Below are 16,347 nucleotides of genomic sequence, written 5' to 3'. Positions count from 1 at the left end.
ATAATTATAGTGATGGGAATCATCAGTCACCCCCTGATACGTTATCAGTACCTGATACGTTACCTCAGTGCCGATTCCATTAAAATTGCAATCACGATTTTATAAATATCCCGAATCTATATTATATTTTCCCCCGATTATTACCATTTTTAACGTTAAAAAAAGAAGTTTAACAATTAACTAAATCTTCTTATTACGCATACATTAATACAGTATTAGTTTTCTCACTTGAAAAACAAGTGCAGAATTTAAACAAACTAAAAAAATAAGAGTTTACATTTAACTTTCAATTTATTCAAACAAAAAACTAAATTTTTACTGAGCAGCACATATCTCTGTCATTTGCCATAATTATTATTTCTAAACAAACTTAGCATGTGATTTCCTGCTATTACATGTAATGAAAATGTGTAAATAGACTGGTGTACTCATGTGTTATGAGAGGGTTTGAGACTAATTCTCTTACTGAGTTTGGAGAAAAAAATCAAATCAGAGGTTTTTTCACTTACATGATTTTTAATAATGTAACGCCATAAAAATGTGTTTCTGTTGTGCCACTCAGAAGCTTCTGCACTCGGTACAGAATCGTTTATGTCACGGTCATGGCCAGTCAAACTGAAAACCAGTCAGTAGACGAGGTCACAAATACAGAAAGAACATTGCATTGTGGGAAAAGCAATAGGTTACGCCTCATAAACTGGGCCCACGAACATAACGTATAGTAAGTTTTATTGCCTAAATCCAATAACGTCATGCAATATTAAATGATTATACAGAAATTAACTATCTGTGTTAGCCAACTGGCACATGCTTATAATATTTATTTATATACAGTAATATAAATATTAAATAATTTTAATAATAATAATTGTAATATGTTATTTATATTATAATATTATATATGAGCCAAAGGCATTTATGCATTTATGTGCCAAATAAAACGATTCTTTTATCCCTACCAACATTTTTGGAGAACATAAAATGACACATGAAGTAGTGTAACGATGTCACTTTGTGAACATTTGTATACTGTATATTTATATCTATGATACAACAAAATACAATATGGCTAAATGAATTATTTTGCTGCTTATAATATCACTAGCGTTAGGACCCGTCGTTTATGGAAAAAGAGTTTTTAGAAATATTGAATTGAACCGTTAAAGCTCCTAACAAACTGATCAGCTTCGATGAAACATATCATGACTACAGGCAGTTTGAACGCCAGTTAGCCTAATGTGCATGTCTTTGGACTGTGGGAGGAAACCAGAGTACCAGGAGGAAACCCACCAAACACGGGGAGAACATGCACACAGACCTGAGGTGGGAATCAACCCCTGAAAGTGCAAGGCGACCCAAATCTGTACATATTTAAGTATTATTTATATAATAGCTATTATATGTAACTGTTTCTGTTATCTGTATTATTTATAACTTGATTACTATATGCTATGCCGTTTCTTTTAAACTCACTTCTCGCGCGACAATCATTGTGATATTTTTTATCTCCTCGGGTAAACGATAACCATCTACAGTATACATACAGAAGATTACTCTATATTATTTTTGTCACAGTGTATCTGAGCCGGTTTTAAATCTAATCGACAGATTTGTTTTTTCCTCCACAGTTTTTATTACCTCCACCATGTTGCGTTGCTATAGAAGCCATAGTTAATCTACTCACTTTATTAGGAGCACAACAGCTTAATAAAGTAGGCAACGTCTCAGTAGGTTTATTTGTTCTTCTAGTGTCTTACCTGTTCATACCATCTGTCTACTTCTGTGTTCTTTCTTTTTCTAGCTCGGTGTCTGTCAGACTCTGATTGTTCGGAAGGAGAAATGTATTCGACACAAAGGAAGGACTTTGTCTCTTTAAATCTGGGAGATCGAGGCTACAATAATGCGAAGCATCGGAGGCAGTCATGCTGGAGGGTGAGTATGGACATGCAGGTCTGCCTGTCAGCACTTGACTCATCCAGTCAGGTGTTTAAGGTTAATGTTGTCCACATGTTTTATTATTAGCACTGGTCTCTATAGTATGATAAAAGGATCGAGCCCACTCGCTGAAATCTATTTCTTGTATTTATATCACAGCACTGTTGCAACCCCCCAATTCCAAAAGAATTTGGCACAGTATGGAAATGGGCAATAAAAACAAGAAGGAGGCATCTGTAAGGTCTCATCGCCATGATGTGACGAGTAGAAATTACCAGATAACGAGAATAGGTGCCGTTAACCAGGCCAAACAGTTATGTTACAGTATATAAGGAGTTTCCAAGCAAGGCCTAGTCCTTCTAGTGGAAGCATGGGTCGAGGTCCTGATTTGCCAACAGATGCACCAGCAAATTATCAAGTAATTTCAGTATAACACTCAACTTTGAGCTTCATGGCAAATGCTGTAAATACTTATGTGCTTTCTCAATTTTTTTATTTTTTTAATAAATTTGCAAAAATCCCAAGTAAACTTTTTTCATGTTGTCATTATGGGGTGTTGTGTGTAGAATTCTGAAGACAAAAATGAATTTAATCCATTTTAGAATAAGGCTGTGACATGACATAAAATGTGGAAAAAGTGATGCGCTGTGAATACTTTCCGGGTGCACTGTATATTGAACTTCCATCCACCTAACACACAGTATCATCGCAGATCAATGAGGGTAGATTGCATATCTATGAGGGTCTCATTAATGCAGAACAGTGTGCTTATTTCAAGTCGGGAATGTCTAGAACATTATCAAACAAACAGTTATGTGCAGTGGGTAAAGAAACAATGGGGGAAACACCCACTAGCTAAACTTGAGCAACTGGTATTGTCAGTGTCAAAATGCTTACAGTTTTTCTGAGGTTATTGCAGCCACTAAGTTAGAAATGAGTGCATATTTTCAATAGACAATTAATTTCACATGGAACACCATCAAACAGTGTGGTGTTGTAGAGTTTTTAATATAGTACAAGATGAGGAGACATTTGTATATTCTCGATTCAGATTGTTCAGATGATGTTTTCAGAGGCAAGTTCTAGCTGAAGTTTTATTTTAATGCACTTGTTAAAATACTTAAGATTCTAAAACTTTTTCCATAAATACAAAATTTCTAAAACATTTCTTTACGGGAAACTTCACCATATCAGTAATTCCATGTTTTTTCAATAAATAAATTATATTTTCAGTAAAATGCTTAATTTTTTCAATGACCAGAAAGTAAGTTCATTGTCGTAACGTAAATTTTGCAAGGTTATATTGTATATACATACACTACGAATCAAAAGTTTGGACACACCGTCTTCTTCAGTGGTCTTTCTTCATTTTTGATGAGGAGCACGCAGTCGATCGTGGTGTACTGAGAAAACGTCGCTTTATGGTGTCCAAGCACTAACATTGGGATAAGTGCATTAGTGTGGCAAGGAATTATATACAGATATAAAGGGAGTTTAAACCATATTCTGTTCCGGTATGTCTTGAACGCCCCTCGTATATAATAGGAGATTATAGTGACTGTTAAATTCAGCAGTTATAATTGCCTAAAGTGTAGTATCTCCATGTCCGTTAGTACAGTTGTTGTAGATGAAGGGCATGCAACAACTAGCTGAGGTCACTGGTTAAAATCGATATGAAGTAAAACTGTGTGGAATTTCAGTATGGTAGGGGGTGTCAAGGGCCGAAATGGTCTGCGGAAAGAAGCTCCTCATCAAGGCATTCAGGGAGCAGAACCGTGTTCTTGACCACAACAGAGAGAAAGCTTAATTGTTGGGGTGAACTCAGTAAGCAGGAATTTATTTGGACAGTGACCCTATTTTTGGACAGCTATTTGTATGTTCCCCCTTTGAGCTCCTTTTGCCTGAACTTTATCCCAGTTGCCTCCTGTCACTGCAATTGGGTTGCAGACACGTGACAGACTTAAAAACATTAAATTTCTTTGCCTTGGGCTGCTTTCGTGGTATTTTTGGGTATTTATGTACTTCTATACTGAGAAAAGCTGTCCAGTCAGTTTGCACCATTTGACTGAATCTGAGTAGACAGTACAATTCTACCTCCTGCTACTTCAGTCACCAGTTTCGATATCAATATATACACAAGTGACCCACTTCTACTGGCAGCCATACATGACCATGCTGTCATGCATGATGGAGATGTGCTATGCTTCAGACCCTGAGCCCTTTCTTTCCTTTGTTGTAAATGACAATAAATCCTTGTGGATATGACGAGAGTATTAGATGACAAAGGAATCAGGAGACTCTGAGACAGGGTTCAGCAAGAAAAGATCAGCCAGCCTGGCCAATGTAATCCAAACATAAGCTGCAAACCAACTATTTTAAACTGAAAAGTCAACCCAAGTTATAGGAAATAAAAAAAGAAATCTCTGACTTTCTACATACTTTTATCTTCTGTTGCTTCTTGTTTTAAGTTGGTCTTGTATCAGAACTGGAAGTTGTTGTTTTTTCTGTCTCTCTTGATTGTAAATTACACCCTCTGTATTTCCATTCATGAAGGTGTATCTTGATTGTAAACTTTCACAACGTTCTTGACCTAGATAGATGTTTCAGTGGGGCGTTTTTGTTCATCAAGGAAAGTATATTGTGCTCCTCAACTTCCGAGCTGTTTTTCATCATCTTCCAGGTCTTTTCGCGCTGAGATAACCAGTGCATTCCTTCTAAGAACGTATCAAAATGTTAATATGTGCACTTCTAATGTTTGTATTATCCCTCTGATAGATTTTTTCTTCCTCCTAATGATGGCATCCGTCACTTTCTTTGTAACCTCTGTTTTTTTTCCTCCTGATTTTCCCCTCCTAATTTTAGTCGTATCCAATTCCCACCAGTCATTTATGCGTTTCCCACAACAAGGCTACTACTATCAATCAGGAAATTAGATTGGTACTACTGAAACCAATCATGTAGTAGTAGTAGTAGTAGTAGTACCGATCATGTTTCCTCCGAACCATGTAATTTAAAATGCTCCCTCACGCACCGTTGGGGGTGGCGTAACACACTCGGAGAACAGCCCCTCCTTCCGCATGCGCCAGCTCACAGATGCGCGTGACTGGCTGTAGAGCCTTGATTTGATGTGAGAGCGCAAAGTACCTCTCATTCCTCCCCTCTGAGAGGGGTCGGCCAATCAGTTCTCTCAGGGCCTAAAGAGGTTAAAGCGTCACCCAGGAATCGAACTAGCGATTTTTGGATGATAGGGCTAGCATTTACCACTGCGCCACTCGGAGGTTTTTGGATTACATATTAAATAGAGTTTCCATGAGCATCTACAATATCAAATGCAAATGCCAGCCAGGAAAAGCCAAGGCGTGGCTCCGTAAGAAGCATATGGACTATTTAAAAGCAAATCTGGTTGATATGCAAGTGATCAAATACTTATTTGACACAGTAATTCACAAATAAATTGTAAAAAAAAAATCATACAATGTGATTTCCGAATTTTTCTTTTTAGATTCTGTCTCTCACAGTGGAAATGCGCCTATAATGAAAATTGTAGACCCCTCCATGATTTCTAAGTAAGAGAACTTGCAAAATCACAGGGTGATCAAATACTTATTGACCTCACTGTATGTATGAATGTATACACTCGCCTAAAGGATTATTAGGAACACCTGTTCAATTTCTTATTGATGCAATTATCTAATCAACAAATCACATGTCGGTTGCTTCAATGCATTTAGGAGTGTGGTCTTGGTTGAAACAATCTCCTAACTTACAAACTGAATGTCAGAATGGGAAAGAAAGGTGATTTAAGCAATTTTGAGCGTGGCATGGTTGTTGGGGCCAGACGGGCCGGTGTGACTATTTCACAATCTGCTCAGTTACTGGGATTTTCACGCACAACCATTTTTAGGGTTTACAAAGAATGGTGTGAAACAGGAAAAACATCTAGTATGCGGCAGTCCTGTGGGCGAAAATGCCTTGTTAATGCTAGAGGTCAGAGGAGAATGGGCCGACTGATTCAAGCTGATAGAAGAGCAACTTTGACTGAAATAACCACTCGTTACAACTGAGGTATGCAGCAAAGCATTTGTGAAGCCACAACACGCACAACCTTGAGGCGGATGGGCTACAACAGCTGAAGACCCCACCGGGTACCACTCATCTCTACTACAAATAGGAAAAAAGAGGCTAAAAAAGAGGCTACAGTTTCCACAAGCTCACCAAAATTGGACAGTTGAAGACTGGAAAAATGTTGCCTGGTCTGATGAGTCTCGATTTCTGTTGAGACATTCAAATGGTAAAGTCAGAATTTGGCGTAAACAGAATGAGAACATGGATCCATCATGCCTTGTTACCACTGTGCAGGCTGGTGGTGGTGTAATGGTGTGGGGGATGTTTTCTTGGCACACTTTAGGCCCCTTAGTGCCAATTGGGCATCGTTTAAATGCCACGGGCTACCTGAGCATTGTTTCTGACCATGTCCATCCCTTTATGACCACCATGTACCCATCCTCTGATGGCTACTTCCAGCAGGATAATGCACCATGTCACAAAGCTCGAATCATTTCAAATTGGTTTCTTGAACATGACAATGAGTTCACTGTACTAAAATGGCCCCCACAGTCACCAGATCTCAACCCAATAGAGCATCTTTGGGATGTGGTGGAACGGGAGCTTCGTGCCCTGGATGTGAAATCTCCATCAACTGCAAGATGCTATCCTATCAATATGGGCCAACATTTCTAAAGAATGCTTTCAGCACCATGTTGAATCAATGCCACGTAGAATTAAGGCAGTTCTGAAGACGAAAGGGGGGCAAACACCGTATTAGTATGGTGTTCTAATAATCATTTAGGTGTGTGTGTGTGTGTGTGTGTGTGTATATATGTGTATATATATATATAACAAAATGTACTTTCTGAATGCACTGTGTGTATGTATGTTTGTATGTGTGTATGTATATATATATATATATATATATATATATATATATATATATATATATATATATATATATACATACACACACACAGCGCATCACTTTTTCCACATTTTGTTATGTCACAGCTTATTCCACCAGTCAGGCCTACATGGTAGAGTGACCAGACGGAAGCCACTCCTTAGCCCACCTGGAGTTTGCTAAAAGGCACCTGATTTAAAAAAATATTAATTCATTTTAGAATAATGCTGTGACAGAAAAAATGTGGAAAAAGTGATGCGCTGTGAATGCTTTCCGTATGGAGAGAGAGAGAGAGAGAGAGAGAGACAGTGTAATATTTAAATATTCGTAGTTTCATATCAGCTCCCAGACAGCTCCCTATTAGGTTGTGTTTTGAGTGGGCGAAGGATCTTTGTTGATTAGTACTGTCTATGTGGCTTATCCAGTCTCGCTTTCTCAATCTTATTTCTCCATTTTCTGCTGATTGCGTTCATTTTTCTGTCTAGACATCTGATTGCCTATTACGTCCCATATCTTATAACAATGATCACACGCTCTGCCTTAGTTCTAATTAGATATTAGGATAATGGTCAAGTATTGTTCAGGAGAACGCATTCAGTCTTTATAGCGAGATTAGCCTCCACAAGTATGATGGGCAGTGATGAAGGAAAATTGTAGACTCTGTAATTGTTATCTTCAGAATTATTTGTGGTTTTCACTTATACTGAAAATATGAGAGAAATCATATTGTAATGGGGAAAATCTTGAGTCTCCAATACAGAATCAGATTTTCCATGGCTTTTTTTCAGGTCTTCCTGCAGGTTTTCATGAGACTAGCATGGCCACGTTAAAAGAAGGTTGATTCTTTGATTTATATGACATTTTTCGTGTATAATTTAATTTAACCATGAGTTTATAATTAAGCAATATCACATGAGAGGGATCGATGTTACGCTGAATAGCAGCATAGCACGCGGCCGCAGCTTTAGTGCCCAAGTTGTCACAGCCGTGCTGATATTCAATACAACAGCGTTACATGGAGTGTATCAACAGATTTTTTTTTTTTTTTTTTGACCAGTTCATTTGAACCACTTGTACATATCCCTATGCAACTAGCAAAACTATCTAACTGCGACTGGTGAAAATAGTGACTTAGCGTTAGTGTAATTAACAGGGGTTAAAGTTCTTACCGGTGCTATGTAACCAAACGGTGAGGAGAATAAACCATGGAGGTGGAGGACAGTCCTTGGAGACAGAAACCTAAAAGATTTACTCTATAGTTTTACTTATTCCACTTTAAAATATCAGCTTACTTTTGGTGTTTTTAGGGTTGAATCTCAAATAGCGTTTAAAGTGTGCTCAGTTGTTCAATCCCTCGTTCTACCTACCAAGTCATTTTATCGACGAGGGGTTAGGGAGGAACAAAATAACCTGGATGGTACGAAGGCAGTTTAGAACGACTTAGAGGCAATGACTAACGAGTGTTGATTAAGATGATTTTAAATTATTACGTGTTTTCTTGCTGAAAGTGCTTTTGTGACTGCTTTTAAATGTGGGTTTTGGCAGGTAATGTACAGTAAATAGGAACAAGCTGTAATATAGTGTAAATAGGAACCTGCTGCAGTTAGGAGTTAATATGGGCTTTCTGTTATTGTAGAACAAATGTACTGAAATTGAAGATAATTAAGTAAATTTAAATAAATGTTTAATTAAAGATGAGCTTTTCTCATTTTTCAGTTTGAGATTAAGCTAATGAACTATAAAGAAATTTAATCATAATGTTTCTTTTCAAGAGTTTTAACAATTCAGTGGCAGACTGTATAACTTCAAACGTCTCTTATCATTATTTCAGAAATGGAAGCAGTTTTCCCGGCTTCAGCGCAGTCTGATACTGTCTCTCTTCTCTATTCTGTTTATTGGTGGAATCTTCTCTTACCCCAGTCTGTCAGAGCAATGGACAGGTAAGTGTTTAATTAAGAAAATGTTTAATCATGTACTTTATGGATTTCCATGCATAGGCTGCTAGTCAGAAGAACCTGAAGGCATTTAACATTGCATTTACAACGTATGTCTGTAAGAGAGAACATCACTATGGATCTAATGCTTTATAGTTTATAGTCTTGGGTTTTCTGTAATCAACATTTTATTCTTAGCAACAAATTTTTATTATACATACAGGATTAAAAATTTGCTTACTCTTCTATTACCATAAAATTTTTGGTTGACTGGCCCTTTAGCAAGTTTAATTTTTGGTACAAATCAACAAGCTTCTGGCAGAATTATGGTTGGATATTTTACCTCTCTTTTTTCCAGAATTGGTAGTGTCCAAGTGAGTTCCTGGCACAGACTTGACCTCTAGGCGCACATTAGAAATCTTTTAATAGATTTAAGGTTTGATGCTTAACGTTAACCGTGCTTAGCGCCCTTTGAAATATATTTTTGCGGTCATTGTAACATTGGAATGACTAAATTTTGTACAACCATCTGGCTGATGTTTTGAGTCTATTACTCCATCCGCATTGTGCGGTGCACCAGTACACTGGAGTCAAAACAGCCCCCCCAAAGTATGATGCTTCCACAGTTGGTATTGTGTTCCCTTTCAGTCGATTCACTCGGTACAACACATATAGTATGGGATATCACGCCCTCTCGTGTCCTGGCTGAAGCCACCTTTATTCACGCCGTAAAGGCAGGCAAACCTGTGGTGACGTAGGTGTAGCCCCGCCTACACCTATAAACCATCGTCGCCACGGTTGACCCTCAGTTCTTACGCTCTTCACCTCGCTGTGAACACCTTTTCCGTAGAGTTTTCTAGGTGCTGCTAGTAAACTCTACGTTTTACGTTTTACGTTGAAAGACTGCGCTTAAAATCAGCTTAACTGCTCTTGTTGGCGTTAGCGACAACAGCCTCATTTTGGTGAGTCGTCTACCCGCGGGGCGCTGACTTTTAAGTTTTCTGACAGTCAGAACATTAGCAACATCTCAGTTAGTTGGCTTCTGTTTAGCTGTGCTAACAGCGCTAGCTAAGATGAGCATGCAAGCTAATGTAGCTAAGAAGAGGACCGCTGTTCGCCCCTGTCCTCAGGAGTGCGGCTTCTCCTTGCACGAGAAGGACCAGCACGAAGCGTGCCCCGTCTGTCTGGGGATTCTCCATGCTAGGAGAGCTCTAGCTGAGCCAGAGTCATGTGAGCTTTGTCGCCAGCTCCGGCGTTCAACGCTGGAAAGACGGGTCACGTTCGTGGAAAGGACCCTGGGGAGAAATACAGTCGCTCAGCAGGACCCCCTCCTTTCCGAATCAGCAGTCCCAGCTTCGCCTGTGTCTGCTGACGAGGAATTTCCGTCAGAAGTCCCCGCACCTAGCTGGGCGGACCAGATGGAGTATCTCGAGGGTTCGGAGGACCGTGGGCTCTCCTACAGCGCTGGCCAGCAGCCAGGCACCGAGCAGCATGCTTTCGAGGACGATGACGTGCTCGACATCGGCCTAGAGATACATGGCTTGTCGGAGGACGAGCATGAAATTGTGCCGCCTGTTCAGAGCTCCGCTGCTACTGCGTTAACCGCTCGGGACGACACTTCATTTTTTGCTCTCTACCGCCGAGCGGCTGAGAAGCTGGAGGTGGAGTGGCCCTCCCCGCAGCCGGCTCAAAAACCGTCAAGGTTCGCGGGATTTTTTCTTCCTCCTGAACCGACAACAGTTAAGAACTGCTTGCCCATGTTTCCCGACTTTGTCGGCGAATTAACGTCGTCATGGAGCAAGCCGCTGTCGACCCGTGTATCAGTGCCCGGTTACGGACAATATTTGGAATTAGACGGAGCTGAGAAGGCAGGACTAGTTAGCCCACCGCCAATGGAGCCATCTTTGGCTGCTTATTTGGCACCCTCGCACAATCATGGAGTGTCTGGACCTACTCTCCTTCCGTCTAAACATTGTAGATTCTCCTCTGCCCAGCTGGAGAAGATTTATCGCGCTCAAGCGGGCACTGCTCGTGCGCTCAATTCCGCTACGCTGCTTCAAACATATCAGGCAATGTGTTTGGCAGAGCTCGGCTCACTGGTGCCTCAGGAGAGCCCGTTCTGTGCGCTGCTTAACGAGGTCAGGACAGCGACAGACTACATTTTGCGCATGTCTCGTTGTGCGGCTCTTTCCCTCGGAAGAGGGATGGCGAGCGCAGTAGTAGCACAGAGGCATTTATGGCTCACGCTCTCTGACATTCCTGATAGAGACAGGGCTGTCTACTTGGACGAACCGCTGTCTGCTGAGGGTTTGTTCGGCCAGTCACTCGATGCCATTCAGGCAAAGTTTGACTTCAGAAGGAAACAGGCCGAAGCGTTGCGAGACATTATTCCGCGACGAGAGGTGAAGCCCAAACAGGCTCGAAGTATGACCACTCCGCGACCACCTCATAAGAGACCACCGCCGGCAGCTAGCTCGAGCTCTCGACCGGTGAAACAACAGCCTCCCAGGCAAAACCCACGGCAGTCGGCCTGGGGTATGGGCCCCCCACCAGGCGTCCGAAAGGATTCAGCGGCTAGGAGGAAGAATCCTCACTCCTCCTAGCTCAGATTTTAAAGAGAGAGGAGCTCTGGCAGCAGGGAGACACTGCTTCTCCTCTCTCAATGCCGCCCAAGAGGCCGCTACGTTATGTTCAGGAAATCAGTCCCAAACGGCGCTGCACTTCCCTAACACAGTCTCCCAAGCACAATCCCCCCCCCTCACACACAAGTGTTTATGTTCGAGTTATGAACCCCAGTTGGGGCGTGTTAAAAAGTTCTCAGGGACTTACAGCAAGTACCCTCGATGTTTGCAGTGTGATTGCCCCAAAAATGGTGCATTTTGTAAATCATGTGAATGTTACATTATTAAAACCAATAAAGAATTTTCCTGTTTACAATGTTGCAAAACAAAAAAGCCCAGTGCCATCGATGAGGCTGCACTCTGGCGAAACGCCAGGGGGCAGCAGACCCCTTTCAGAAACCAATGCGGGCCGGTTGGCGTCCCACGTTCTCGAGTGGCGCGCATGCGCAGTCTCGACATGGGTGCAAAACACAGTCGCTATGGGATACCGACTGCAGTTTCGCGTAAAGCCACCGCGCTTCTCTTCCATAATCAACACCGAGGTGTCGGACGACGCCGCAGCGGTGCTTCGGGAAGAGATAAATTCTCTTCTGAGCAAAAGGGCGATTCAAGTGGTGCCTCCTTCGGAAGCGAACTCAGGTTGGTACAGCCGGTATTTTGTCGTTCCGAAGAGGGGGGGAGGACTGCGTCCTATTTTGGATCTGAGAATATTGAACACGTTTCTAAGAACGTACAAGTTCAAAATGCTTACTCTGAGGCAACTGCTAAATGCAATAGGCCCGGGAGATTGGTTCACTACGATCGATCTCACAGATGCTTATTTTCATATAGCGATCTTTCCGCGCCACAGAAAGTTTCTGAGGTTTGCATTCGAGGGCGTGGCCTACGAGTACCTAGTGCTGCCGTTCGGCCTGTCACTAGCTCCCCGAACGTTCACGAAGTGCGCCGAGGCGGCGCTGTCTCCTCTTCGGGAGAAAGGCATTCGCATATTAGCCTATTTAGACGACTGGGCACTGATAGCGAGCTCAAGCGAGCAGGCAGAGAAACAGACAGCACTAGTTCTGTCTCACATTCAGACTTTAGGGTTCTCAGTAAATATGCAGAAAAGCTCACTGATTCCGAGTCAACAGTGTTCATTCCTGGGTCTGGAGATATGCTCCGTTACCAGCCGAGCACGTCTCTCAGAGCACAGAATAGCCGCGTTTCAGCGCTGCCTTGCTCTGTTTCAGTTGCAACACAAACTTCGTTTCCGAGTGTTTTTACAACTAATGGGAATGATGGCGTCTATGATCACTGTGGGGCCTCTCGGGCTGTTGAACATGCGTGCGTTTCAGCGCTGGGTGCGCTCTCACCGCCTATGTGCGGCGCGCCACCTCAACAGGAGGCTGACGGTGACACCGTCATGCATGTCAGCCCTTCTGCCCTGGAGGGAACCCAGGCTATTACGTCAGGGCTCTCCGATAGGCAGGGTATCGTTTCGCAAAGTGGTGTCAACAGATGCCTCCCTCAGCGGCTGGGGCGCTCTGTGCGACGGCTCCGCGATCAGGGGGGCGTGGTCACAGAAACAACGCAGGCTTCACATCAACTATTTGGAGCTGTTAGCAGTGTTCTTAGCCCTGAGTCATTTTCGTCTGGCTTTAACAGGCCATCATGTTCTAATCAGGACAGACAATACAACAGTGGTGTCGTATATAAACAGACAAGGGGGGACTCGTTCACTTCCCCTGCTGAAACTCTCTCATTCTCTATTGCTATGGTCCAGTGTTCATCTTCTGTCACTCAGGGCCACTCACATTCCAGGGCACCTGAATTTGGGGGCGGACCTTCTATCCAGAGGGGGCCCGCTTGTGAGGGAATGGAGATTACACCCATGGGTGGTAGCTCAGATCTGGGAGCGCTTCGGCAGGGCAGCAGTGGATCTTTTTGCATCCAAAGAAAATGCTCACTGCCCACTATTCTTCTCCATAACGGATCGCAATGCCCCACTGGGGATCGATGCGCTGGCACACTCATGGCCCCCAGCTCTATTGTATGCTTTCCCTCCGGTAGAACTGATTCTGCCTGTCACAGAGAGGGTACGTCAGCAGGGCCTGTCACTAATCCTGGTGGCACCTCATTGGCCGGCGAAGTTGTGGTACGCAGAGATAGTCAGCCTGCTAGCAGCAGAACCATGGAAACTTCCTCTCCTCAGGGACCTTCTGTCTCAGGCAGGGGGAGAGGTAGTGCACCCGCGTCCCGAGCTGTGGAACTTGCACGCTTACCTGTTGAAAGGTCCAATTTGTTAGCAAAAGGGCTTCCCCCGAATGTGATTGAGACAATCCAAAGTGCTCGGGCCTCGTCTACTAGAGGTTTATATGCTTACAAGTGGCGAGCATTTGAGCAATGGTGTCAAGAACATAATGTTCTTCCATTTCAGTGCTCCATGGTGGAGATTTTGTCTTTTCTACAAGAACTATTAGAGAAAGGCCTTTCCTTTTCTACTATTAAAGTGTACTTGGCGGCTATATCAGCCTGTCATGTTGGTTTTGACGGAGTGTCACCAGGGGCTCATCCGCTGGCAGTACGGTTTTTAAAGGGAGTGCGACGTCTGCGACCCACTACGAGGTCCAGTGTTCCGTCCTGGGATTTATTGTTAGTGCTTGAGGCCCTCTGTGGTCCTCCTTTTGAGCCAGTTGAGTCTATAGATATGAAAATTCTTTCATATAAGACGGCACTTCTTCTTGCTTTAGCATCTGCTAAACGAGTGGGCGATCTCCACGCTTTATCCGTGCATCCATCCTGTACGCAGTTTGCTGCTAATGGGTTAAAGGTTACTCTACGGCCGAACGCGGCCTATGTACCGAAGGTCGTCTCCACTGATTATAGCTCTATGGTCTTTGACCTTTATAGCTTTTTTCCTCCTCCTTTTGCTTCTGATGAGCAGAGAAAATTGCATAATTTGTGCCCCGTACGTGCACTACGAGTGTACATGGACCGTACAGTAGATATGCGCTTATGTGATCAACTGTTTATCTGCTTTGCCAGTCCAGTAAAGGGTAAAGCGCTGTCTAAACAGCGGCTTTCCCATTGGATTGTGGAGGCTATTACACTAGCTTATAGTAGCAAGAGTGTCCCATTGCCTCTGGGTGTGAAAGCACATTCAACGAGAGCTATGGCAACATCATGGGCTCTGTTCAAAGGAATGTCTGTGGGCGAGATTTGCGCGGCAGCCAGTTGGTCCTCACCACACACTTTTGTCCGGTTCTACCGACTTGATATAACGGCCCCCTCGGTGGCTCATTGTGTCCTCTCTGCGGGGTCCTTAATGCAGTAGAGTAGCTGTCAGGGTTCTTGTGACTAACTTTGATAGATACTCGGCGGGGCGTGAATATATGTCCCATACTATATGTGTTGTACCGAGTGAATCGACTGAAAGGGAACGAATGGTTATGACTATAACCTCTGTTCCCTGAAGGAGAGGAACGAGGTACAACACATTGCTGCCCCGCCTCATAGTTACGCTCGGCGAAGAGCGGCTATCGAACTGAGGGTCAACCGTGGCGACGATGGTTTATAGGTGTAGGCGGGGCTACACCTACGTCACCACAGGTTTGCCTGCCTTTACGGCGTGAATAAAGGTGGCTTCAGCCAGGACACGAGAGGGCGTGATATCCCATACTATATGTGTTGTACCTCGTTCCTCTCCTTCAGGGAACAGAGGTTATAGTCATAACCATTCGTTTTTGTGGTTAAAATGCATCATATCTTTCATACTTTTTTCTTTGTCCATGTGGTTAAGTGCAAACATTAGTCGAGCTACAAGGTGTCAATTTTGGTGGAGGGGCTTTCTTCAAGGATAGCAGGCTGTCAGTCTTTGGTGCTCTCACTTGACCGTATACAGTGGCACTGGTGTTATAGCAGCTTCTGGTTCACAGCAGGCCTACTGTATGCCTTGATGGTTCTTTGGTTGTTCCTGACTCTCTAAACCTATTTCCTCACAGCTGAAAATGACAGTCTGGGTCCTTATCCAGAAGTGGCTACACCCCCAACAACCTCTACGTTCATAGAAAAACTTGGCTTGCACGATTGCTGCTCTGTAGATCCTCCTTTACACCCACTCCATTAAAAAAAAAAAAAATCAAGATATTTATGAGACACTGATGATATTAAAACTGCTTATATTACTACCATATTCTCAAATACACTTGTTTGAAACAGCTGTTTTGGAAATTAAGGCAATACACCTATTTTTAATTAATTTCTATTTTTCTTGCCTTCACTTGAGATCTCTCTGATGAATCAGTGCGTGATGTCGGGGATGACCTGCAGAGGCGGGATTTCCAACCCATCCCTCCAGGTCAGATTCTGAAACCTGAGGTCCTACACAAGGAACCTCCTGAACCACAGAAACCGATGGCCTTTGTCCTTCCCAAACCCCAAGCTCTGGTCAGTGTTTTCGGGAGTAGTCACATGAGAAACTCATCCTATCATGTTGTTAGGACAGCTTCTCTTTAATCCATGGGGATTTTTGTGATTCAGTATAATGAAGCTCATCAAATGGTCTCGATTCTGGTGCTCTTTAACTCCTACAGAAGAAACCTCCAAGCAAGCGTGGCCCTCCAGGTCTGCATAAACAAGGAAATGTGTCAGACTGGCAGGCGAAAGACAGACAAGAAGGAGCTGTCAGAGGAGAAGAGCAGGAGGAAGAAATTCAAACAGTCATTAGGTACAGTACGATCGTAGTACACTTACTATAGCCTACATACATTAGAAGCTGACATACATGCAAGACTTTTTACATTTGTGTTTAGATGTTTTTTGTGCAGAGTTAGTAGAGTGTGGTTCAGGTTTTCTTCCATTAGCATTGGACCTATTTAAATCGCACTGCTCTTGGGGTGATTTGTGAGGCTCTTATTCAGGATGC

The 16,347-nt window shown here is 43.0% G+C and overlaps 1 protein-coding gene across 1 annotated transcript in view; it reads left to right on the top strand.

The window, feature by feature from the left end:
* man1b1a (mannosidase, alpha, class 1B, member 1a) overlaps window positions 1-16,347 on the top strand; it is a 34,508-nt gene that overhangs the window by 1,439 nt on the left and 16,722 nt on the right. The window contains exons 2-5 of the mRNA XM_053478475.1: window positions 1,802-1,932; window positions 8,721-8,829; window positions 15,709-15,869; window positions 16,016-16,149. Of these exons, the coding sequence (XP_053334450.1) occupies window positions 1,840-1,932; window positions 8,721-8,829; window positions 15,709-15,869; window positions 16,016-16,149 (497 nt within the window). The 5' untranslated portion in view covers window positions 1,802-1,839. The remainder of the gene's footprint in view (window positions 1-1,801; window positions 1,933-8,720; window positions 8,830-15,708; window positions 15,870-16,015; window positions 16,150-16,347) is intronic.

Source organism: Clarias gariepinus, chromosome 19, assembly GCF_024256425.1.
Source record: "Clarias gariepinus isolate MV-2021 ecotype Netherlands chromosome 19, CGAR_prim_01v2, whole genome shotgun sequence".
In the NCBI taxonomy this organism is placed as follows: domain Eukaryota; kingdom Metazoa; phylum Chordata; class Actinopteri; order Siluriformes; family Clariidae; genus Clarias; species Clarias gariepinus.
Note: the sequence above shows the minus strand (reverse complement) of the source record. Positions and strands in the feature narration are given on the sequence as shown.